This window comes from Vigna unguiculata, chromosome 6 (genome assembly GCF_037176805.1).
Source record: "Vigna unguiculata cultivar grain cowpea cultivar isolate G323 ecotype 2 chromosome 6, ASM3717680v1, whole genome shotgun sequence".
In the NCBI taxonomy this organism is placed as follows: Eukaryota; Viridiplantae; Streptophyta; class Magnoliopsida; order Fabales; family Fabaceae; genus Vigna; species Vigna unguiculata.
The window spans coordinates 23,614,466-23,641,974 of NC_140797.1; the positions used below are offsets into that span (position 1 = coordinate 23,614,466).

Here is a 27,509-nt window from a genome sequence, read left to right on the forward strand (position 1 = left end):
GTGTGTTTCAACTCTTAGGCTTATGTTCCATTCTTGAAAGTGTGATGTCTATCAATTTCCATTCCATCTTCTTTTATGTTTCCATTTTCTCGTTTTAAATAATTTCTCAAATTTCTTGCATGATAGCATTTAACCAATGATAGATCAGTCAAACGAATCGAACCCTGTGCTTTCACATCATTTGGTATTCAGAGCCTGGCTATCTAGATTTTGAATAGGAAAGGAAGTTTATTATACAAAGTGTTTAACCGAAGGCCATCCATGTTTAGTTGCATTCGATTACGGAAGCGAAAACAATGTTCTGAGCCAAAGATTGGTGGAGAAACTCCAGTTACCAGTAACCTTTCATCCGGATCAAGCATGGACTATATTCAGTACATGGCAATGTGTGAAAGAAGTATTATGTGATATTGCTCCCATGGACTCTTGTCATCTTCTTTTGGGATGGGCATGACTTCGTTTTAAAACACTCCATCTTGATGAACGTTCCCTTTATTTGAGGCATGAGGGACATCAAATGACGTATAAATTTATGACACCAAGACAAGTCAGTAAGGATCAACGTAGGCTGAAGGAGAAAACAAAAAAAGAAAGAATAGAAAAAGAAGTAATATAAACTGCAGAAGGAAGGCAAAAAAAAAGAAAAAGAAATGGAACTAGAGAAAGTTTATTCGTCAATGTTTTTCCTTCTATAGTTTGTGAAGTCATTTTATAGGAACAAAAGGATAAGCATGTGAATGAAACACACCAACTTCCATGTTTAAAAAGGAAGCTTGTTCATAGTGATTTATTATCCATTTGGTCCGTCGATACTAAGCAAATTCGTCAAACACAATGCATTCAATTATTTATTGTTACATATCAAGGTGGGGTACTATTGCCAAGAAATTCCAACCACTGGAAAGTAACAAATATCAAGTTGAATTTGATCCTGGAAGAAAAGAATTAGTTTCAACTTGTGAAAAAATAAAGTCCTTCACAAGATCATAATAAACTTACATTAAAACTAGTGCCTTAAGATTCGGGACAAATCTTGTCGAAGAAGGAGGGTATGATGTGAATTGCATATGGGTCAAATGTAGGATGACTAATGCGCTGTGTTGATGCAGTTTCTTTTATTTAAATAAGGGCCCAATGCTTTGTAAAATTGGCTGACCAAATTGTGTTTGTGCATAACCAATTAATGGGCTTTAGTTTTGCTTTATCTTGAAGTTGAAATAAGGGTCCATATGCCAACTTAAGAACCAACCATTGGAAGATTAAGTGGACCTTTGCTCAAAGTTTGTGGATGACTTTTGGTAGCCTTAAATTCAGTTATAATCAAGCAGTAAGCAGCGGATCGTTATTAGCTTGAGTGGATCATTAATTAATAGCTTTAAGCGGGTTGTAATTGAAATTATGTGTCTTTTGTAATTTTGATGGTTAAAGCTCCTATGTAAGTTGAACCATTTTCATCATAGAAGGCAAGCTGAGTTTTATTGAGAAAATAAACACGTTTTATCTCATCTATCTTAGTGAAAGTGATTCTCCTAAGTTCTTGAGTGATTCAATAATCCATGAGTTTAATCAAAGGTCCTTTATCCCTTTGTGTGTCTCAACTCTTAGGTTTATCTTCCATTCTTGGAAGTGTGATGTCTATCAATTTTTGTTCCATCTTCTTTTATGTTTCCATTTTCTCGTTTTAAATAATTTCTCAAATTTCTTGCTCGTTAGCATTCCAACAATGATAGATCAGTCAAACGAATCGAACCCTGTGGATTCACATCATTTGGTATTCAGAGCCTGGTTATCTAGATTTGGAATAGGAAAGGAAGTTTATTATACAAAGTGTTTAACCGAAGGACATCCATGTTTAGTTGCATTCGATTACGGAAGCGAAAACAATGTTGTGAGCCATAGATTGGTGGAGAAACTCCAATTACCAGCAACCTTTCATCTGGATCAAGTATGGATCAAATTCAGTACATGGCAATGTGTGAAAGAAGTATTATGTGATATTGCTCCCATGGACTCTTGTCATATTCTTTTGGGATGGGCATGACTTCGTTTTAAAACACTCCATCTTGATGAACCTTCCCTTTATTTGAGGCCTGAGGGACATCAAATGAAGTATAAATTTATGACACCAAGACAAGTCAGTAAGGATCAACGTAGGCTGAAGGAGAAAACAGAAAAAGAAAGAATAGAAAAAGAAGTAATATAAACTGCAGAAGGAATGCAAAAAAAAAAGAAATGGAACTAGAGAAAGTTTATTCGTCAATGTTTTTCCTTCTATAGTTTGTGAAGTCATTTTACAGGAACAAAAGGATAAGCATGTGAATGAAACACACCAACTTCCATGTTTAAAAAGGAAGCTTGTTCATAGTGATTTATTATCCATTTGGTCCGTCGATACTAAGCAAATTCGTCAAACACAATGCATTCAATTCTTTATTGTTACATATCAAGGTGGGGTCCTGTTGCCAAGAAATGTTATCGACGGATTGCAACCATTGGAAAGTAACAAATATCAAGTTGAATTTGATCCAGGAAGAAAAGAATTAGTTTCAACTTGTGAAAAAATAAAGTCCTTCACAAGATCATAATAAACTTACATTAAAACTAGTGCCTTAAGATTCGGGACAAATCTTCTCAAAGAAGGAGGGTATGATGTGAATTGCATATGGGTCAAATGGAGGATGACTAATGCGCCGTGTTGATGCAGTTTCTTTTATTTAAACTGCATAAGGAAGGCACAAAAAAAGAAAAAGAAATGGAACTAGAGAAAGTTTATTCGTCAATGTTTTTCCTTCTATAGTTTGTGAAGTCATTATACAGGAACAAAAGGATAAGCATGTGAATGAAACACCCCAACTTCCATGTTTAAAAAGGAAGCTTGTTCATACTCATTTATTATGCATTTGGTACGTCGATACTAAGCAAATTCGTCAAACACAATGCATTCAATTATTTATTGTTACATATAGAGGTTGGGTACTGTTCCCAAGAAATGTTATCGACAGATTGCAACCATTGGAAAGTAACAAATATCAAGTTGAATGTGATCTTGGAAGAAGAGAATTAGTTTCAACTTGTGAAAAAATAAAGTCCTTCACACGATCATAATAAACTTACAATAAAACTAGTGTCTTAAGATTCGGGACAAATCTTGTCGAAGAAGGAGGGTATGATGTGAATTGCATATGGGTCAAACGGAGGATGACTAATGCGTCGTGTTGATGCAGTTTCTTTTATTTAAATAAGGGCCCAATGCTTTGTAAAATTGGCTGACCAAATTGTGTTTGTGCTAAACCAATTAATGGGCTTTAGTTTTGCTTTATCTTGAAGTTGAAATAAGGGTCCATATGCCAACTTAAGAACCAACCTTTGGAAGATTAAGAGGACCTTTGCTCAAAGTTTGTGGATGACTTTTGGTAGCCTTAAATTCAGTTACAATCAAGCATTAAGTAGCGGATCGTTATTAGCTTGAGTGGATCATTAATTAATAGCTTTAAGCGGGTTGTAATTGAAATTTATGTGTCTTTTGTAATTTTGATGGTTAAAGCTCCTATATAAGTTGAACCATTTTCATCAATGAATGCAAGCTGAGTGTGATTCTCCTAAGTTATTGAGAAAATAAACGAGTTTTATCTCATCTATCTTAGTGAGTGTGATTCTCCTAAGTTCTTGAGTGATTCAAGAATCCATGAGTTTAATCAAAGGTCCTTTATCTCTTTGTGTGTTTCAACTATTAGTCTTATCTTCCATTCTTGGAAGTGTGATGTCTATCAATTTCTGTTCCATCTTCTTTTATGTTTCCATTTTCTCGTTTTAAATAATTTCTCAAATTTCTTGCTCGTTAGCATTCCAACAATGATAGATCAGTCAAACGAATCGAACCCTGTGGATTCACATCATTTGGTTTTTGATGGTTAAAGCTCCTATATAAGTTGAACCATTTTCATCAATGAATGCAAGCTGAGTGTGATTCTCCTAAGTTATTGAGAAAATAAACGAGTTTTATCTCATCTATCTTAGTGAGTGTGATTCTCCTAAGTTCTTGAGTGATTCAAGAATCCATGAGTTTAATCAAAGGTCCTTTATCTCTTTGTGTGTTTCAACTATTAGGCTTATCTTCGATTCTTGGAAGTGTGATGTCTATCAATTTCCGTTCCATCTTCTTTTATGTTTCCATTTTCTCGTTTTAAATAATTTCTCAAATTTCTTGCTCGTTAGCATTCCAACAATGATAGATCAGTCAAACGAATCGAACCCTGTGGATTCACATCATTTGGTACTCAGAGCCTGATTATCTAGATTTGGAATAGGAAGGAAGTTTATTATACAAAGTGTTTAACCGAAGGACATCCATGTGTAGTTGCATTCGATTACGGAAACGAAAACAATCTTGTGAGCCATAGATTGGTGGAGAAACTCCAATTACCAGCAACCTTTCATCTTGATCAAGCATGGATAAAATTCAGTACATGGCAATGTGTGAAAGAAGTATTATGTGATATTGCTCCCATGGACTCTTGTCATCTTCTTTTGGGATGGGCATGGCTTCGTTTTAAAACACTCCATCTTGATGAACGTTCCCTTTATTTGAGGCATGAGGGACATCAAATGAAGTATAAATTTATGACACCAAGACAAGTCAGTAAGGATCAACGTAGGCTTAAGGAGAAAATAGAAAAAGAAAGAATAGAAAAAGAAGTAATATAAACTGCAGAAGGAATTCAAAAAAAAAGAAAAAGAAATGGAACTAGAGAAAGTTTATTCGTCAATGTTTTTCCTTTTATAGTTTGTGAAGTCATTTTACAGGAACAAAAGGATAAGCATGTGAATGAAACACACCAACTTCCATGCTTAAAAAGGAAGCTTGTTCATAGTGATTTATTATGCATTTGGTCCGTCGAACCTAAGCAAATTCGTCAAACACAATGCATGGAATTATTTATTGTTACATATCAAGGTGGAGTACTGTTGCCAAGAAATGTTATGGACGGATTGTAACCATTGGAAAGTAACAAATATCAAGTTGAATTTGATCCTGGAAGAAAAGAATTAGTTTCAACTTGTGAAATAATAAAGTCCTTCACAGGAGCATAATAAACTTACATTAAAACTAGTGTCTTAAGATTCGGGACAAATCTTCTCGAAGAAGGAGGGTATGATGTGAATTGCATATGGGTCAAATGGAGGATGACTAATGCGCCGTGTTGATGCAGTTTCTTTTATTTAAATAAGGGCCCAATGCTTTGTAAAATTGGCTGACCAAATTGTGTTTGTGCTTAACCAATTAATGGGCTTTAGTTCTGCTTTATCTTGAAGTTGAAATAAGGGTCCATATGCCAACTTAAGAACCAACCTTTGGAAGATTAAGAGGACCTTTGCTCAAAGTTTGTGGATGACTTTTGGTATCCTTAAATTCAGTTACAATCAAGCATTAAGTAGCAGATCGCTATTAGCTTGAGTGGATAATTAATTAATAGCTTTAAACGAGTTGTAATTGAAATTATGTGTCGTTTGTAATTCTGATGGTTAAAGCTCCTATATAAGTTGAACCATTTTCATCATTGAAGGCAAGCTGAGTTTATTGAGAAAATAAAAGAGTTTTATCTCATCTATCTTAGTGAGAGAGATTCTCCTAAGTTCTTGAGTGATTCAAGAATCCATGAGTTTAATCAAAGGTCCTTTATCTCTTTGTGTGTCTCAACTCTTAGGCTTATCTTCCATTCTTGGAAGTGTGATGTCTATCAATTTCCGTTCCATCTTCTTTTATCTTTCCATTTTCTCGTTTTAAATAATTTCTCAAATTTCTTGCTCGTTAGCATTCCAAAAATGATAGATCAGTCAAACGAATCGAACCGTGTGGATTCACGTGATTTTGTATTAAGAGCCTGGCTATCTAGATTTGGAATAGGAAAGGAAGTTTATTATACAGACTGTTTAACCGAAGGACATCCATGTTTAGTTGCATTCGATTACGGAAGTGAAAACATTGTTGTGAGCCATAGATTGGTGGAGAAACTCCAATTACCAGCAACCTTTCATCTGCATCAACCATGGATCAAATTCAGTACATGGCAATGTGTGAAAGAAGTATTATGTGATATTGCTCTAATGGACCCTTGTCATCTTCTTTTGGGATGGGCATGGCTTCGTTTTAAAACACTCCATCTTGATGAACGTTCCGTTTGTTTGAGGCATGAGGGATGTAACATCCCGTCAGGATATTACTAATTTATAAATAAATAGATGGAATAAATAAAATAGCATATTTAATAATATCTCATTTTCCCAAAACGCGGGAAAATTTAAAACTTTATTATATGGCGAATAAAGTATACAACGTTAATTACAAAACTAAAATCCAAAATATTATCAAGTCACCCATCAGGGTTTACAATTGTTTTCAAGAACAAATAAATACATATAAAAGTTTCCCAAGACAATCCCCTCTCCGCGGCTAAGCTGCACCAGAGTCACCTGCATCACCAACATCTGCTCCCGTGTACAGCGTACACGATCATCGCCACACACACGCAGATAGGGTGAGATTAGCAGATAAAATCACATATACAAAACTATAAACATATATATATATCAACATGCATACATATCACAGCACTTAACTTAACTTTCCATATTGCCCTATAATTTTTTTTTCCACAATCCGATTCCCAATACGTTTATTCGTGTTCTACCTCGTCTGATGATTTCTTCAAGGTGACTTGCTGCCATACCTATCGGCCACAACCGATAGAGCACGTGCGGGAAAACATGCTACGGATCATACACCGCAACGCCAGGTAGATTTCCCATATACGAACAAAGCCCGTATCGTCCCAAGACTACCAAACTCGTCAGCCAACAACTAAGGAGGGCAATCTGTCCAGACCCATCCGTACTGGCCACAACCAGCACACTCATACCGGCAACACTCGTCAACCCGAGCCACAACTCCAGGGTTCCTCGTGTTCATCCGCCATCCCGAGCTACAACTCAAGAGATGCTATTCCGAGCCACAACTCAAGGAATACCACGTGCTTAACCCTTATCCCGAGCCACAACTCAAGGGATACGTTCCGAGCCACAACTCAAGGAACTCCAGCAATCTCACCTTTAAAGCATCACTAGACACACTGTAGATCACAAATTCACAAGGAAAACTCAAAGCTGCAGCAGTATAGATCGCCTGGCAGGGGACACGTGCCGCCAAGCGTTGCCAGCTCCCAGATCGCCTGGCAGAATAATTCACACCACTAGGCGCCTCCCGTCAATGAACCCACAGATTCCACCGTAACCGCCTAGCGGATCCACCTTCACCGTCAAGCGGAATTCATGCCAGACCCCACTAACGCGGTTGCTATTGCCTGCACCACTTTACAATTTATTTCATCCCATTAAAACAAAACCCGTACCTATTCATAGTTTAATCCGACCCCAATTCAAACATTGGTAATTGCTATCTCCAACACATGTGTTTGCCAATTAAAACATTTCTATACGTTTAACTCTATTACATTGTATCACTTGTTATTATTATACCATTATTAGTACCAACACAAGGCTTTCGGAACTTCCAGTTTGCTCAATCATTGTTGATCTCCAAAATCAAGTAATCCATCTTTCTATAATATTCGTACCAATTTACTGCACAACTTTTCATACTGAAATTTCCTTTTAAAGAAAAGTGGTTGGTTAATAACAAAATCAATACCTATTAAAAACAGAATCCTGACCTTCTTATGCATTTCGCTTTCTGGACTTGCACCATTTCAATTTATATTAAAACCTTACCCTATACCACGGTCCCTAGCCTAAATTGCCATTCCAAGCACTTTATCATATGCCAAAATCATTCCTTTTCTTACTTTATATATATATAGTTTTCTAACTTCTCACGTAAACTCTTCCTAAGCCAATTTAATGATATAAAGGTATTTACTAGTGATTCCAAAATATATATATATATATATATATATATAAGATTTTATACAATTGACACCTAATAAATCTTTTCCCGTAACATAATATGATAATTTCATACTAATTATATGTAAATATATACCCTGCCATTCAATACATGATATAATATTCTATATCTATCTATATATAGATTCCAGCCTTGTTCACGTGTGAATTTTTTTTTTGTTTCCAATCCAATATCCTCCCTCTTAAAATTCCATCCAGAACTCACTTAACATTTGGTCCATTTTATGTTTTCACCACAACCGTAGATGAAATAGTCATATGATTCCCCCAACATACACCAAGCTATAATAATCTCAGGGAAAAGTGAACAAACTACTTGATTCACATGGGTCCTTGCAATTGGGTCTCGGTCCCATTAGTACACAAAGAATATTTGGTTCATATGGCCTTGGCTTTAATAAAAATAAACGCATGGTTGCAGAGAAAGGAAATGAAGAAAGGAGGAACAAACTTATGGTCGTCCCTCAAATCGGTTGCACGTAAAATCAAGCCTGACGAAACTCATGATTCTTGACTCTGCATACGAAGGGAAAACTATGCACACTCAACCCGAGTTATCTCCAACAGAAGAACCTATCATTGTACTGTGATTACGTTAACCTCACAGATGCAGATTTCCTACATCTCAACCATCGCGAACGAGGCTACCCTCATTCCCAAAAGGTGTTCACATAGATATTCCCCTAAGAATATCTCAAGTACAGCAAGCAAAGAAAAATGAAGAAATAATAGTGCATACATATCACAGATGGTTCGAAGCAGAAAAACCAGAAACAAGACAACCTTATTCATAAACCTGTGATACGTACATAAAATAGTAACAAAAAAACAAACGAGAGCCTTGCATCGCTTTGTACAAAAGAAAAGAAAATCAACGGGTACAGCTCCCCTAACCTGGATCCTTTTAAGCTTCAACCCTTGAACTTTGGATAGTTTCCCTTCGCACGCTAGCCCTCCTTGGTTCCTCTCTTTTCAACCTTTCAATCTCTCCCAAACCTCACCAATTCCAGAATCTTTGCTCTCTCTCTGTAGTCAAATTTTAGATTGGCAAAACCCTTCTCTCTACCTCACTATATCCTTTTAAAGGTTCCCTAAAACTATGCTAATGTTTTAAAACGAAAATTTCTTATTGAATGGAGTTTATTATCATTTACCAACCCATTAAGGCTCCTTTCCAGCCACCTCTCGGCTGCCTTACCACTAGGGTTTCTTCCCAACCCTTTCATATTCAAGTCAAATCCAAAATACTAAAAATATAAATTAATGTGAGCTCTCCAAGGCTTGAACCTATAACCATGCAATTGCCAAATCAATATCAAACCATCATGCCAATTCATATTTCATGCTAGATATCACAATTCAATTATCATAATATAGAAGAACCTGTTTTCATAGATTTAATTAATAAAACCATAACATCAAAAGTTAGCATACATAGGACTCGAACCCAAGTCCTCTCGCACAATCAAAGTGCTCTCAACCATATGAGCTAGCACTTTTCCACGTCATACCAATCATAATTTAATGTCATAATTATTACCCCTCCCGTATTTATTAATTAATTATTTATTTAATTAATTAAATTCTACGGGTCTTACAATACTCCCCCCTTTTTAAATTTTTCGTCCTCGAAAAATAGAACTTACCAGTGAAGAGATGAGGATAGGACCGCCTCATGACATCGTCCATCTCCCATGTCATTTCTTGAGTTGCCTCATCCCATAGGACTTTCACGGTTTTGATTTCCTTCCCTCTGAGCTGTTTCGTTTGAGAATCCAAGATTCTCACTGGTCCGGCTCCAATGGTTAAGTCCTCCCGTCTCTGCACATCATCATCCTCCAGAATATGTGTAGGATCGGCTATGTATTTTCTCAACTGTGACACATGGAAAACATTATGCAAGTTTCCCAAGTGTGGTGGCAATGCCATCTCGTACGCTGAAGGACCAATCCTCCTCATGATCTAATATGGTCCGATGAATCGAGGTGTCAGCTTCCTCGATTTAAGTGCCCTGCCAATACCTGCAGTAGGGGTAACTTTGAGAAATACGTGTTCCCCTGCCTCAAACTCAAGCGGCCTCCTCCTCTTGTCTGTGTACGACTTCTGCCTGCTCTGAGTCGCGCGCATCCGATCCTGAATCACCCTCACCTTCTCGGTGGTCTGCTGTAAGAACTCTGGCCCAAGAACCACTGCCTCGCCATCCTGTTGCCAACACAATGGCGTCCTACATCTCCTACCATACAGGGCCTCGTAGGGAGCCATTCCAATACTGGTATGATAACTGTTATTATACGTGAATTCTACCAATGGCAACACATCACTCCATGTACCCAGATGGTCTAAAACACAGGTCCTCAACAGGTCTTCCAACTACTGTATAGTCCGCTCAGACTGTCCATCTGTCTGAGGATGATAGGCGGAGCTCATCCTGAGCTGAGTACCCAAAGCGTTCTGCAACGACTGCCAGAACCTCGATGTGAACCTCGGGTCTCTATCTGACACAATACTCGCTAGCACTCCATGTAATCTAACAATCTCTCGCACATACAAATCTGCCAGCCTATCCATATTCATCTTCTGGTTAATCGGCAGAAAATGAGCACACTTCGTCAACCTGTCTACTATCACCCAGATTGAGTCGTGTCCTCTCACTGATCTCGGCAGGTGAGTGATGAAATCCATGGAAATGCTGTCCCATTTCCACTGTGGAATATCCAGAGGTTCTAACATACCACCCGGTCGCTGGTGTTCTATCTTCGCTTTTTGACATACCAAGCAAGAAGCGACGTAATCAGCCACATCCGTCTTCATACCCGTCCACCAGAAAGAGGCTTTCAAATCTTTGTACATCTTAGTCATACCCGGATGTATGCTAAGGCGACTCTTATGCCCCTCATCTAGAAGCATCTTCCTCAAAACCCTGCTGTTTGGAACACACACTCTCTCCCTGAACCGTAGAATCCCGTCTCTGCCCATTCGGAAATCCTTTCTCTTCTCAGTGCCCAACTCACCAATTATCAGCTGCAGTTCCTGATCCTTCCCCTGTTCCACCCGGAGCTCATCTAGGAACTCATTCGTGATCCTCAACATGCTGCATCGTATCTGTCCAGGCCCCATATCCAACCCCAGATTCATGTCCCTCAACTGTTCTATCAGCTCTAACTCTCTAATCATCATAGCTGATGCATGAATTCTCTTCCTACTCAAGGCATCCGCTACGACATTAGCTTTACCAGGGTGGTACAATAGCTCAAAGTCGTAGTCCTTTAAATATTCCATCCAACGCCTTTGTCTCATATTCAGCTCTTTTTGATCAAACAAGTATTTCAAGCTTTTATGATCGCTGAATACCTGGAACTGCGCTCCATACAGGTAATGCCTCCATGTCTTGAGGGCAAACACGACTACTGCTAACTCCAAGTCGTGTGTCGGGTAATTCTTCTCATGCACCTTCAACTGTCTCGATGCATAAGCTACAGGCCGTTTATCCTGCATCAGCACACAGCCTAACCCCTGATACGAGGCATCACAGTACACCTCAAATGTTTTAGTCGTGTCAGGGATTGCCAATATCGGTGCGGTGGTCAGTCTTCTCTTCATATCCTCGAAGCAAGCTTCACACTCGTCTGTCCACAAGAAAGGCTGGTCCTTTCTCGTAAGCTGCGTAAGAGGACTCACCATTTTGGAGAAACCCTCCACAAACCATCGATAATACCCTGCCAGACCCAGAAAACTCTACACCTCTGAAACTGTTTGGGGCCTCTCCCACTTCACCACAGTCTCTATCTTTGCCGGATCAACGGCTATTCCTTGGGCTGAGATCACATGGCCCAGGAATTGTACCTCTTCCAACCAGAATTCACATTTCGATAATTTCCCATACAACTGGTGCTCTCTGAGAATCCCCAATACTACTCTCAGATGCTCTGCGTGTTCTTCCCTGCTTTCGGAGTAGATCAGAATGTCGTCGATAAAGACTACTACAAACTGATCTAGGTATGGCCTAAAAATCCTATTCATGTAATCCATGAATATAGACGACGCATTGGTCACCCCAAATGGCATCACTACATACTCGTAGTGACCATACCGTGATCGAAAAGCTGTCTTCTGGACATCCTCCGGCCTGACAAGGATCTGATGATACCCCGATCTCAGGTCTATTTTTGAGAACACCGCAGCTCCCCTCAGCTGATCCAACAGATCATCAATCCTCGGCAATGGGTACTTATTCTTTATCGTTAACTTATTCAGCTGCCGGTAATCAACACACAACCGGGAGCTACCATCTTTCTTTTTCACTAACAGAACTGGTGCTCCCTACGGTGATGCACTCGGTCGGATGAACTTCTTCTCAAGCAGATCCTCAATCTGTTTCTTTAGCTCAGCTAACTCAGCAGGCGCCATTCTGTACGGTGCCATAGAAACTGGCCCAGCGCCAGGGATGAGATCAATGGAGAAATCTACATCCCTGCTAGGCGGTAGTTCTGGAATCTCATCCGGAAATACATCTGCATATTCATCCACTACCTGGATCCTGCTGATCTGTTCGGCCGTGCTCATCTTCTCTGCCTGAGCCACAATCATGTAACATGTAGCTCCAGCCTCAATCTCCCTCACCGCCTGATTAGACGAGATAAGTTCTAACCCCACCGTATCAGGAAACACTATCTTGCGCTGCCCGCAATCAATGACGACATGGTTACTCGACAACCAATCCATGCCCAGAATCACATCTAAACCCTCCATCGGCAAGCATATGAGATTCAGCCTGAACCTACGGCCTGCCACCTCCATAGGACACCCCACGCACATAGAAGTGGTGGATACCTCTCCAGACGCTGGCGTCGCAACTAAAAGCTCGCACCCCAGCTCTCGCATCGTGAGCCCGAGCCTCCTCACACATTCATTAGACACAAACGAATGAGTGGCTCCTGAGTCGAACAACACCACTACCTCGTGGTCACACAACAAACATAGAAACTGCAAAAGGTTACCTGACTGTTTCGCCTCTATAGTCGTCAAGGCGAACACACGCCCCGGTGCTCTGGGTCGGTCTCCTACTGGCCTCCTAGTTGGCGCACCACCAGCTTGTATTCTGTTAGGACACTGACGTGCAAAGTGCCCTGTCTGCTGGCATACGTAGCACCTACCAGTACTACTGCCTCCACCTGTACTGCTGGCAGGTTTAGTACAATCCCTCCTCAAGTGTTCCCCGCCACAGTTATAACACCGTAATCTTCCCTAGGTAGTCGGTGGTCTGCTATAAGGTTTCCTCTGAGGTCTGACATCTGGGGTAGTCCTCTGTTGTTTCCCCCCACTACTCGACCCGGTCTCCAACTGCTCCACAGTCTTGGCCTGCTCGACCAAAACTAGAAACTCTCTAATCCGAAGCGGCACCAGGAAACGGCGTAACTCATGTTTTAGGCCGCCCTCAAACTTCCAACACCTCCACTCCTCGGTGACTGCTAGAGTGTAGAAACGCGCCAGATATTCGAATCTCTCTATGTATGCTGCCACAGTCATGGTCCCTTGCTGAAGAGTAAGGAACTCTGCCTCCCGCTCGTGCCTCGCACTGTCGGGAAAGTACTTGTCTAGGAACCTCGTCCTGAAGGCAGTCCATGTCACCTGCTCCTCACGGGTCTGCATCAACTGTTGCATCCCCTGCCACCAATACTCTGCGTCTGCCACCAAGAGAAATGTGACAAACAACAGCCTCTACTAATCCGTGCACCCCAGCACTCTACAGATCTTCTCGCATTCTCGCATCCAGGCATCTGCCTCATCAGGAGTGGCCTTGCCAGAGAACTTGGCCGGCCGGTGTTTCATGAAATCCTCCATAGATACTGGTCGGGTAGGTGCCACTACAGCTCTGGGTGGCGCCGCTATGGGCTGCATCGCGTCCACCATACGATGGATCGCCTGAGCTATGTCATCAGCTCCAGCGGTGTTCCTCCTCCTGTTAGCCATAGCTCGTGCACGCCACATATTATAACTGGTTCACACACACAGCCCATATTAGGATTTCATATCCAGACATAAACTAATAAAACAGACAATACGCAAACGTAACACGGTATGCTCACTCCCCATAGACCCCAAAAATCATTTTGAAAACCATTGCTCTGATACCAAATGTAACATCCCGTCAGGATATTACTAATTTATAAATAAATAGATGGAATAAATAAAATAGCGTATTTAATAATATCTCATTTTCCCAAAACGCGGGAAAATTTAAAACTTTATTATATGGCGAATAAAGTATACAACGTTAATTACAAAACTAAAATCCACAATATTATCAAGTCACCCATCAGGGTTTACAATTGTTTTCAAGAACAAATAAATACATATAAAAGTTTCCCAAGACAATCCCCTCTCCGCGGCTAAGCTGCACCAGAGTCACCTGCATCACCAACATCTGCTCCCGTGTACCGCGTACACGATCATCGCCACACACACGCAGATAGGGTGAGATTAGCAGATAAAATCACATATACAAAACTATAAACATATATATATATATATCAACATGCATACATATCACAGCACTTAACTTAACTTTCCATATTGCCCTATATTTTTTTTTCCACAATCCGATTCCCAATACGTTTATTCGTGTTCTACCTCGTCTGATGATTTCTTCAAGGTGACTTGCTGCCATACCTATCGGCCACAACCGATAGAGCACGTGCGGGAAAACATGCTACGGATCATACACCGCAACGCCAGGTAGAGTTCCCATATACGAACAAAGCCCGTATCGTCCCAAGACTACCAAACTCGTCAGCCAACAACTAAGGAGGGCAATCTGTCCGGACCCATCCGTACTGGCCACAACCAGCACACTCATACCGGCAACACTCGTCAACCCGAGCCACAACTCCAGGGTTCCTCGTGTTCATCCGCCATCCCGAGCTACAACTCAAGAGATGCTATTCCGAGCCACAACTCAAGGAATACCACGTGCTTAACCCTTATCCCGAGCCACAACTCAAGGGATACGTTCCGAGCCACAACTCAAGGAACTCCAGCAATCTCACCTTTAAAGCATCACTAGACACACTGTAGATCACAAATTCACAAGGAAAACTCAAAGCTGCAGCAGTATAGATCGCCTGGCAGGGGACACGTGCCGCCAAGCGCTGCCAGCTTCCAGATCGCCTGGCAGAATAATTCACACCACTAGGCGCCTCCCGTCAATGAACCCACAGATTCCACCGTAACCGCCTAGCAGATCCACCTTCACCGTCAAGCGGAATTCATGCCAGACCCCACTAACGCGGTTGCTATTGCCTGCACCACTTTACAATTTATTTCATCCCCTTAAAACAAAACCCGTACCTATTCATAGTTTAATCCGACCCCAATTCAAACATTGGTAATTGCTATCTCCAACACATGTGTTTGCCAATTAAAATATTTCTATACGTTTAACTCTATTACATTGTATCACTTGTTATTATTATACCATTATTAGTACCAACACAAGGCTTTCGGAACTTCCAGTTTGCTCAATCATTGTTGATCTCCAAAATCAAGTAATCCATCTTTCTATAATATTCGTACCAATTTACTGCACAACTTTTCATACTGAAATTTCCTTTTACAGAAAAGTGGTTGGTTAATATAACAAAATCAATACCTATTAAAAACAGAATCCTGACCTTCTTATGCATTTCGCTTTCTGGACTTGCACCATTTCAATTTATATTAAAACCTTACCCTATACCACGGTCCCTAGCCTAAATTGCCATTCCAAGCACTTTATCATATGCCAAAATCATTCCTTTTCTTACTTTATATATATATAGTTTTCTAACTTCTCACGTAAACTCTTCCTAAGCCAATTTAATGATATAAAGGTATTTACTAGTGATTCCAAAATATATATATATATATATATATATATATATATAAGATTTTATACAATTGACACCTAATAAATCTTTTCCCGTAACATAATATGATAATTTCATACTAATTATATGTAAATATATACCCTGCCATTCAATACATGATATAATATTCTATATCTATCTATATATAGATTCCAGCCTTGTTCACGTGTGAATTTTTTTTTTTTGTTTCCAATCCAATATCCTCCCTCTTAAAATTCCATCCAGAACTCACTTAACATTTGGTCCATTTTATGTTTTCACCACAACCGTAGATGAAATAGTCATATGATTCCCCCAACATACACCAAGCTATAATAATCTCAAGGAAAAGTGAACAAACTACTTGATTCACATGGGTCCCTGCAATTGGGTCTCGGTCCCACTAGTACACAAATAATATTTGGTTCATATGGCCTTGGCTTTAATAAAAATAAACGCATGGTTGCAGAGAAATGAAATGAAGAAAGGAGGAACGAACTTATGGTCATCCCTCAAATCGGTTGCACGTAAAATCAAGCCTGACGAAACTCATGATTCGTGACTCTGCATACGAAGGGAAAACTATGCACACTCAACCCGAGTTATCTCCAACAGAAGAACCTATCATTGTACTGTGATTACGTTAACCTCACAGATGCAGATTTCCTACATCTCAACCATCGCGAACGAGGCTACCCTCATTCCCAAAAGGTGTTCACATAGATATTCCCCTAAGAATATCTCAAGTACAGCAAGCAAAGAAAAATGAAGAAATAATAGTGCATACATATCACAGATGGTTCGAAGCAGAAAAACCAGAAACAAGACAACCTTATTCATAAACCTGTGATATGTACATAAAATAGTAACAAAAAAAACAAACGAGAGCCTTGCATCGCTTTGTACAAAAGAAAAGAAAATCAACGGGTACAGCTCCCCTAACCTGGATCCTTTTAAGCTTCAACCCTTGAACTTTGGATAGTTCCCCTTCGCACGCTAGCCCTCCTTGGTTCCTCTCTTTTCAGCCTCTCAATCTCTCCCAAACCTCACCAATTCCAGAATCTTTGCTCTCTCTCTGTAGTCAAATTTCAGATTGGCAAAACCCTTCTCTCTACCTCACTATATCCTTTTAAAGGTGCCCTAAAACTATGCTAATGTTTTAAAACGAAAATTTCTTATTGAATGGAGTTTATTATCATTTACCAACCCATTAAGGCTCCTTTCCAGCCACCTCTCGGCTGCCTTACCACTAGGGTTTCTTCCCAACCCTTTCATATTCAAGTCAAATCCAAAATACTAAAAATATAAATTAATGTGAGCTCTCCAAGGCTTGAACCTATAACCATGCAATTGCCAAATCAATATCAAACCATCATGCCAATTCATATTTCATGCTAGATATCACAATTCAATTATCATAATATAGAAGAACCTGTTTTCATAGATTTAATTAATAAAACCATAACATCAAAAGTTAGCATACATAGGACTCGAACCCAAGTCCTCTCGCACAATCAAAGTGCTCTCAACCATATGAGCTAGCACTTTTCCACGTCATACCAATCATAATTTAATGTCATAATTATTACCCCACCCGTATTTATTAATTAATTATTTATTTAATTAATTAAATTCTACGGGTCTTACAAGGGACATCAAATGAAGTATAAATTTATGACACCAAGACAAGTCAGTAAGGATCAATGTAGGATGAAGGAGAAAACAGAAAAGGAAAGAATAGAAAAAGAAGAAATATAAACTGCAGAAGGAAGGCAAAAAAAAAGAAAAAGAAATGGAACTAGAGAAAGTTTATTCGTCAATGTTTTTCCTTCTATAGTTTGTGATGTCATTTTACAGGAACAAAAGGATAAGCATGTGAATGAAACACACAAACTTCCATGTTTAAAAAGGAAGCTTGTTCGTAGTGATTTATTATGCATTTGGTCCGTCGAACCTAAGCAAATTCGTCAAACACAATGCATGGAATTATTTATTGTTACATATCAAGGTGGGGTACTGTTGCCAAGAAATGTTATGGACGGATTGTAACCATTGGAAAGTAACAACTATCAAGTTAAATTTGATCCTGAAAGAAAAGAATTAGTTTCAACTTGTGAAAAAATAAAGTCCTTCACAGGAGCATAATAAACTTACATTAAAACTAGTGTCTTAAGATTCGGGACTAATCTTCTCGAAGAAGGAGGGTATGATGTGAATTGCATATGGGTCAAATGGAGGATGACTAATGCGCCGTGTTGATGCAATTTCTTTTATTTAAATAAGGGCCCAATGCTTTGTAAAATTGGCTTACCAAATTGTGTTTGTGCTTAACCAATTAATGGGCTTTAGTTCTGCTGTATCTTGAAGTTGAAATAAGGGTCCATATGCCAACTTAAGAACCAACCTTTGGAAGATTAAGAGGACCTTTGCTCAAAGTTTGTGGATGACTTTTGGTAGCCTTAAATTCGGTTACAATCAAGCATTAAGTAGTAGATCGTTATTAGCTTGAGTGGATAATTAATTAATAGCTTTAAATGGGTTGTAATTGAAATTTATGTGTATTTTGTAATTTTGATGGTTAAAGCTCCTATATAAGCTGAACCATTTTCATCAATGAAGGCAAGCTGAGTTTATTGAGAAAATAAAAGAGTTTTATCTCATCTATCTTAGTGAGAGAGATTCTCCTAACTTCTTGAGTGATTCAAGAATCCATGAGTTTAATCAAAGGTCCTTTATCTCTTTGTGTGTTTCAACTCTTGGTCTTATCTTCCATTCTTGGAAGTGTGATGTCTATCGATTTCCGTTCCATCTTCTTTTATGTTTCCATTTTCTCGTTTTAAATAATTTCTCAAATTTCTTGCTCGTTAGCATTCCAACAATGATAGATCGGTCAAACGAATCGAACCGTGTGGATTCACGTGATTTGGTATTAAGAGCCTGGCTATCTAGATTTGGAATAGGAAAGGAAGTTTATTCTACAAATTGCTTAACCGAAGGACATCCATGTTTAGTTGCATTCGATTACGGAAGTGAAAACATTGTTGTGAGCCATAGATTGGTGGAGAAACTCCAATTACCAGCAACCTTTCATCTGCCTCAAGCGTGGATCAAATTCAGTACATGGCAATGTGTCAAAGAAGTATTATGTGATATTGCTCCAATGGACTCTTGTCATCTTCTTTTGGGATGGGCATGGCTTCGTTTTAAAACACTCCATCTTGATGAACGTTCCGTTTATTTGAGGCATGAGGGACATCAAAGGAAGTATAAATTTATGACACCAAGACAAGTCAGTAAGGATCAATGTAGGCTGAAGGAGAAAACAGAAAAAGAAAGAATAGAAAAAGAAGTAATATAAACTGCAGAAGGAAGGCAACAAAAAGAAAAAGAAATGGAACTAGAGAAAGTTTATTCGTCAATGTTTTTCCTTCTATAGTTTGTGATGTCATTTTACAGGAACAAAAGGATAAGCATGTGAATGAAACACACAAACTTCCATGTTTAAAAAGGAAGCTTGTTCGTAGTGATTTATTATGCATTTGGTCCGTCGAACCTAAGCAAATTCGTCAAACACAATGCATGGAATTATTTATTGTTACATATCAAGGTGGGGTACTGTTGCCAAGAAATGTTATCGACGGATTGTAACCATTGGAAAGTAACAAATATCAAGTTAAGTTTGATCCTGAAAGAAAAGAATTAGTTTCAACTTCTGAAATAATAAAGTCCTTCACAGGAGCATAATAAACATACATTAAAACTAGTGTCTTAAGATTCGGGACTAATCTTCTCGAAGAAGGGGGGTATGATGTGAATTGCATATGGGTCAAATGGAGGATGACTAATGCGCCGTGTTGATGCAATTTCTTTTATTTAAATAAGGGCCCAATGCTTTGTAAAATTGGCTTACCAAATTGTGTTTGTGCTTAACCAATTAATGGGCTTTAGTTCTGCTTTATCTTGAAGTTGAAATAAGGATCCATATGCCAACTTAAGAACCAACCTGTGGAAGATTAAGAGGACCTTTGCTCAAAGTTTGTGGATGACTTTTGGTAGCCTTAAATTCGGTTACAATCAAGCATTAAGTAGCAGATCGTTATTAGCTTGAGTGGATAATTAATTAATAGCTTTAAACGGGTTGTAATTGAAATTTATGTGTATTTTGTAATTTTGATGGTTAAAGCTCCTATATAAGCTGAACCATTTTCATCAATGAAGGCAAGCTGAGTTTATTGAGAAAATAAAAGAGTTTTATCTCATCTATCTTAGTGAGAGAGATTCTCCTAAGTTCTTGAGTGATTCAAGAATCCATGAGTTTAATCAAAGGTCCTTTATCTCTTTGTGTGTTTCAACTCTTGGTCTTATCTTCCATTCTTGGAAGTGTGATGTCTATCGATTTCCGTTCCATCTTCTTTTATGTTTCCATTTTCTCGTTTTAAATAATTTCTCAAATTTCTTGCTCGTTAGCATTCCAACAATGATAGATCGGTCAAACGAATCGAACCGTGTGGATTCACGTGATTTGGTATTAAGAGCCTGGCTATCTAGATTTGGAATAGGAAAGGAAGTTTATTATACAAATCGTTTAACCGAAGGACATCCATGTTTAGTTGCATTCGATTACGGAAGTGAAAACATTATTGTGAGCCATAGATTGGTGGAGAAACTCCAATTACCAGCAACCTTTCATCTGCCTCAAGCGTGGATCAAATTCAGTACATTGCAATGTGTCAAAGAAGTATTATGTGATATTGCTCCAATGGACTCTTGTCATCTTCTTTTGGGATGGGCATGGCTTCGTTTTAAAACACTCCATCTTGATGAACGTTCCATTTATTTGAGGCATGAGGGACATCAAAGGAAGTATAAATTTATGACACCAAGACAAGTCAGTAAGGATCAATGTAGGCTGAAGGAGAAAACAGAAAAAGAAAGAATAGAAAAAGAAGTAATATAAACTGCAGAAGGAAGGCAACAAAAAGAAAAAGAAATGGAACTAGAGAAAGTTTATTCGTCAATGTTTTTCCTTCTATAGTTTGTGATGTCATTTTACAGGAACAAAAGGATAAGCATGTGAATGAAACACACCAACTTCCATGTTTAAAAGGAAGCTTGTTCATAGTGATTTATTATGCATTTGGTCCGTCAAACCTAAGCAAATTCGTCAAACACAATGCATGGAATTATTTATTGTTACATATCAAGGTGGGGTACTGTTGCCAAGAAATGTTATCGACGGATTGTAACCATTGGAAAGTAACAAATATCAAGTTAAATTTGATCCTGAAAGAAAAGAATTAGTTTCAACTTGTGAAATAATAAAGTCCTTCACAGGAGCATAATAAACATACATTAAAACTAGTGTCTTAAGATTCGGGACAAATCTTCTCGAAGAAGGAGGGTATGATGTGAATTGCATATGGGTCAAATGGAGGATGACTAATGCGCCGTGTTGATGCAGTTTCTTTTATTTAAATAAGGGCCCAATGCTTTGTAAAATTGGCTTACCAAATTGTGTTTGTGCTTAACCAATTAATGGGCTTTAGTTCTACTTTATATGCCAACTTAAGAACCAACCTTTGGAAGATTAAGAGGACCTTTGCTCAAAGTTTGTGGATGACTTTTGGTAGCCTTAAATTCGGTTACAATCAAGCATTAAGTAGCATATCGTTATTAGCTTGAGTGGATAATTAATTAATAGCTTTAAACGGGTTGTAATTGAAATTTATGTGTATTTTGTAATTTTGATGGTTAAAGCTCCTATATAAGCTGAACCATTTTCATCAATGAAGGCAAGCTGAGTTTATTGAGAAAATAAAAGAGTTTTATCTCATCAATCTTAGTGAGAGAGATTCTCCTAAGTTCTTGAGTGATTCAAGAATCCATGAGTTTAATCAAAGGTCCTTTATCTCTTTGTGTGTTTCAACTCTTGGTCTTATCTTCCATTCTTGGAAGTGTGATGTCTATCGATTTCCGTTCCATCTTCTTTTATGTTTCCATTTTCTCGTTTTAAATAATTTCTCAAATTTCTTGCTCGTTAGCATTCCAACAATGATAGATCGGTCAAACGAATCGAACCGTGTGGATTCACGTGATTTGGTATTAAGAGCCTGGCTATCTAGATTTGGAATAGGAAAGGAAGTTTATTATACAAATTGTTTAACCGAAGGACATCCATGTTTAGTTGCATTCGATTACGGAAGTGAAAACATTGTTGTGAGCCATAGATTGGTGGAGAAACTCCAATTACCAGCAACCTTTCATCTGCCTCAAGCGTGGATAGAATTCAGTACATGGCAATGTGTCAAAGAAGTATTATGTGATATTGCTCCAATGGACTCTTGTCATCTTCTTTTGGGATGGGCATGGCTTCGTTTTAAAACACTCCATCTTGATGAACGTTCCGTTTATTTGAGGCATGAGGGACATCAAAGGAAGTATAAATGTATGACACCAAGACAAGTCAGTAAGGATCAATGTAGGCTGAAGGAGAAAACAGAAAAAGAAAGAATAGAAAAAGAAGTAATATAAACTGCAGAAGGAAGGCAACAAAAAGAAAAAGAAATGGAACTAGAGAAAGTTTATTCGTCAATGTTTTTCCTTCTATAGTTTGTGATGTCATTTTACAGGAACAAAAGGATAAGCATGTGAATGAAACACACAAACTTCCATGTTTAAAAGGAAGCTTAGTAATAGTGATTTATTATGCATTTGGTCCGTCGAACCTAAGCAAATTCGTCAAACACAATGCATGGAATTATTTATTGTTACATATCAAGGTGGGGTACTGTTGCCAAGAAATGTTATCGACGGATTGTAACCATTGGAAAGTAACAAATATCAAGTTAAATTTGATCCTGAAAGAAAAGAATTAGTTTCAACTTGTGAAATAATAAAGTCCTTCACAGGAGCATAATAAACATACATTAAAACTAGTGTCTTAAGATTCGGGACAAATCTTCTCGAAGAAGGAGGGTATGATGTGAATTGCATATGGGTCAAATGGAGGATGACTAATGCGCCGTGTTGATGCAGTTTCTTTTATTTAATTAAGGGCCCAATGCTTTGTAAAATTGGCTTACCAAATTGTGTTTGTGCTTAACCAATTAATGGGCTTTAGTTCTGCTTTATCTTGAAGTTGAAAGAAGGGTCCATCCGCCAACTTAAGAACCAACCTTTGGAAGATTAAGAGGACCTTTGCTCAAAGTTTGTGGATGACTTTTGGTAGCCTTAAATTCGGTTACAATCAAGCATTAAGTAGCAGATCATTATTAGCTTGAGTGGATAATTAATTAATAGCTTTAAACGGGTTGTAATTGAAATTTATGTGTATTTTGTAATTTTGATGGTTAAAGCTCCTATATAAGCTGAACCATTTTCATCAATGATGGCAAGCTGAGTTTATTGAGAAAATAAAAGAGTTTTATCTCATCTATCTTAGTGAGAGAGATTCTCCTAAGTTCTTGAGTGATTCAAGAATCCATGAGTTTAATCAAAGGTCCTTTATCTCTTTGTGTGTTTCAACTCTTGGTCTTATCTTCCATTCTTGGAAGTGTGATGTCTATCGATTTCTGTTCCATCTTCTTTTATGTTTCCATTTTCTCGTTTTAAATAATTTCTCAAATTTCTTGCTCGTTAGCATTCCAACAATGATAGATCGGTCAAACGAATCGAACCGTGTGGATTCACGTGATTTGGTATTAAGAGCCTGGCTATCTAGATTTGGAATAGGAAAGGAAGTTTATTATACAAATTGTTTAACCGAAGGACATCCATGTTTAGTTGCATTCGATTACGGAAGTGAAAACATTGTTGTGAGCCATAGATTGGTGGAGAAACTCCAATTACCAGCAACCTTTCATCTGCCTCAAGCGTGGATCAAATTCAGTACATGGCAATGTGTCAAAGAAGTATTATGTGATATTGCTCCAATGGACTCTTGTCATCTTCTTTTGGGATGGGCATGGCTTCGTTTTAAAACACTCCATCTTGATGAACGTTCCGTAAATTTGAGGCATGAGGGACATCAAATGAAGTATAAATTTATGACACCAAGACAAGTCAGTAAGGATCAATGTAGGCTAAAGGAGAAAACAGAAAAAGAAAGAATAGAAAAAGAAGTAATATAAACTGCAGAAGGAAGGCAACAAAAAGAAAAAGAAATGGAACTAGAGAAAGTTTATTCGTCAATGTTTTTCCTTCTATAGTTTGTGATGTCATTTTACAGGAACAAAAGGATAAGCATGTGAATGAAACACACCAACTTCCATGTTTAAAAGGAAGTTTGTTAATAGTGATTTATTATGCATTTGGTCCGTCGAACCTAAGCAAATTCGTCAAACACAATGCATGGAATTATTTATTGTTACATATCAAGGTGGGGTACTGTTGCCAAGAAATGTTATCGACGGATTGTAACCATTGGAAAGTAACAAATATCAAGTTAAATTTGATCCTGAAAGAAAAGAATTAGTTTCAACTTGTGAAATAATAAAGTCCTTCACAGGAGCATAATAAACTTACATTAAAACTAGTGTCTTAAGATTCGGGACAAATCTTCTCGAAGAAGGAGGGTATGATGTGAATTGCATATGGGTCAAATGGAGGATGATTAATGCGCCGTGTTGATGCAGTTTCTTTTATTTAAATAAGGGCCCAATGCTTTGTAAAATTGGCTTACCAAATTGTGTTTGTGCTTAACCAATTAATGGGCTTTAGTTCTGCTTTATCTTGAAGTTGAAATAAGGGTCCATACGCCAACTTAAGAACCAACCTTTGGAAGATTAAGAGGACCTTTGCTCAAAGTTTGTGGATGACTTTTGGTAGCCTTAAATTCGGTTACAATCAAGCATTAAGTAGCGGATCGTTATTAGCTTGAGTGGATCATTAATTAATAGCTTTAAGCGGGTTGTAATTGAAATTTATGTGTCTTTTGTAATTTTGATGGTTAAAGCTCCTATATAAGTTGAACCATTTTCATCAATGAAGGCAAGCTGAGTTTTATTGAGAAAATAAACACGTTTTATCTCATCTATCTTAGTGAGAGTGATTCTCCTAAGTTCTTGAGTGATTCAAGAATCCATGAGTTTAATCAAAGGTCCTTTATCACTTTGTGTGTCTCAACTCTTAGGTTTATCTTCCATTCTTGGAAGTGTGATGTCTATCAATTTCCGTTCCATCTTCTTTTATGTTTCCATTTTCTCGTTTTAAATAATTTCTCAAATTTCTAGCTCGTTAGCATTCCAACAATGATAGATCAGTCAAACGAATCGAACCCTGTGGATTCACATCATTTGGTTGTCAGAGCTTGGCTATCTAGATTTGGAATAGGAAAGTAAGTTTATTATACAAAAGTGTTTAATCGAAGAACATCCATGTTTAATTGCATTCGATTACGGAAGCGAAAACAATGTTGTGAGCCATAGATTGGTGGAGAAACTCCAATTACCAGCAACCTTTCATCTGGATCAAGCATGGATCAAATTCAGTACATGGCAATGTGTGAAAGAAGTATTATGTGATATTGCTCCAATGGACCCTTGTCATCTTCTTTTGGGATGGGCATGGCTTCGTTTTAAAACACTCCATCTTGATGAACGTTCCATTTATTTGAGGCATGAGGGACATCAAATGAAGTATAAATTTATGACACCAAGACAAGTCAGTAAGGATGAACGTAGCCTAAAGGAGAAAACAGAAAAAGAAAGAATAGAAAAAGAAGTAATATAAACTGCAGAAGGAAGGCAAAAAAAAAGAAAAAGAAATGGAACTAGAGAAAGTTTATTCGTCAATGTTTTTCCTTCTATAGTTTGTGAAGTCATTTTACAGGAACAAAAGGATAAGCATGTGAATGAAACACACCAACTTCCATGTTTAAAAGCGAAGCTTGTTCATACTGATTTATTATGCATTTGGTCCGTCGATACTAAGCAAATTCGTCAAACACAATGCATGGAATTATTTATTGTTACATATCAAGGTGGGGTACTGTTGCCAAGAAATGTTATCGGCGGATTGCAACCATTGGAAAGTAACAAATATCAAGTTGAATTTGATCCTGGAAGAAGAGAATTAGTTTCAACTTGTGAAAAAATAATGTCCTTCACACGATCATAATAAACTTACATTAAAACTAGTGTCTTAAGATTCGGGACAAATATTCTCGAAGAAGGAGGGTATGATGTGAATTGCATATGGGTCAAATGGAGGATGACTAATGCGTCGTGTTGATGCAGTTTCTTTTATTAAAATAAGGGCCCAGTGCTTTGTAAAATTGGCTGACCAAATTGTGTTTGTACTTAACCAATTAATGGGCTTTAGTTTTGCTTTATCTTGAAGTTGAAATAAGGGTCCATATGCCAACTTAAGAACCAACCTTTGGAAGATTAAGAGGACCTTCGCTCAAAGTTTATGGATGACTTTTGGTAGCCTTAAATTCAGTTACAATCAAGAATTAAGTAGCGGATCGTTATTAGCTTGAGTGGATCATTAATTAATAGCTTTAAGCGGGTTGTAATTGAAATTTATGTATCGTTTGTAATTCTGATGGTTAAAGCTCCTATATAAGTTGAAACATTTTCATCAATGTAGGCAAGCTGAGTTTTATTGAGAAAATAAACGAGTTTTATCACATCTATCTTAGTGAGAGTGATTCTCCTAAGTTCTTGAGTGATTCAAGAATCCATGAGTTTAATCAAAGGTCCTTTATCTCTTTGTGTGTCTCAACTCTTAGGCTTATCTTCCATTCTTGGAAGTGTGATGTCTATCAATTTCCGTTCCATCCTCTTTTATGTTTCCATTTTCTCGTTTTAAATAATTTCTCAAATTTCTTTCTCGTTAGCATTCCAACAATGATAGATCAGTCAAACGAATCGAACCGTGTGGATTCACGTGATTTGGTATTAAGAGCCTGACTATCTAGATTTGGAATAGGAAAGGAAGTTTATTATACAAAGTGTTTAACCGAAGGACATTCATGTTTAGTTGCATTCGATTACGGAAGTGAAAACATTGTTGTGAGCCATAGATTGGTGGAGAAACTCCAATTACCAGCAACCTTTCATCTGCATCAATCATGGATCAAATTTAGTACATGGCAATGTGTGAAAGAAGTATTATGTGATATTGCTCCAATGGACCCTTGTCATCTTCTTTTGGGATGGGCATGGCTTCGTTTTAAAACACTCCATCTTGATGAACGTTCCGTTTATTTGAGGCATGAGGGACATCAAATGAAGTATAAATTTATGACACCAAGACAAGTCAGTAAGGATCAATGTATGATGGCTTCTTCTTGTCTCCATTGAAGCTTGCATGAAGAATGTAGGCTCCATGGATGGTGTTGGATGCGGAAGCATGAAGGAAAGAAGCTTAAGGTGTTTGGTTAGGTGTAGGTGAAAGGATTCTTAAGAGAGGAGGCCAACTCCTAAGGAAGAATACTAGAGTAAACTAGAGAAGAGTTTACTCTAAGGTGAGCTCAAAAGAGATTTGTGCACAAATTTGGGCAGCAATTCATTACTCAATTTTAAGCTGAAAAATACATCTCCTAAGCCCTCTATTTATAGGCTAAAATGAGACCAAGGGGTCTCCAAAAAGTGGAGGGAAAAAGGAGTCTAGAAAGTTGAATTTTGGAGCCAAAAAGGAGCA

The 27,509-nt window shown here is 38.1% G+C and overlaps 1 protein-coding gene across 1 annotated transcript; it reads right to left on the bottom strand.

Annotated features, from left to right (window-relative positions):
- Positions 1-7,239: 7,239 nt before the first annotated feature.
- Positions 7,240-9,939, bottom strand: LOC146885659 (uncharacterized). The gene is made up of 2 exons (XM_085675038.1): positions 9,627-9,939; positions 7,240-7,358 (listed from the first exon to the last, which is right to left on the bottom strand). The coding sequence occupies exons 1-2, from the start codon at positions 9,937-9,939 to the stop codon at positions 7,240-7,242; spliced, it is 432 nt and encodes a 143-aa protein (XP_085531164.1).
- Between the last annotated feature and the right edge of the window lie 17,570 nt (positions 9,940-27,509).

Bases quoted from the DNA above. Each gene is read 5' to 3' on its own strand.
- LOC146885659 (XM_085675038.1), bottom strand. From the start codon at position 9,939: ATGAGGAGGATTGGTCCTTCAGCGTACGAGATGGCATTGCCACCACAC. The intron at 7,359-9,626 runs GTAAGTTCTATT...AAAGTGGTGCAG, and splicing joins CTATCCTCATCTCTTCACTG to GCAATAGCAACCGCGTTAGT.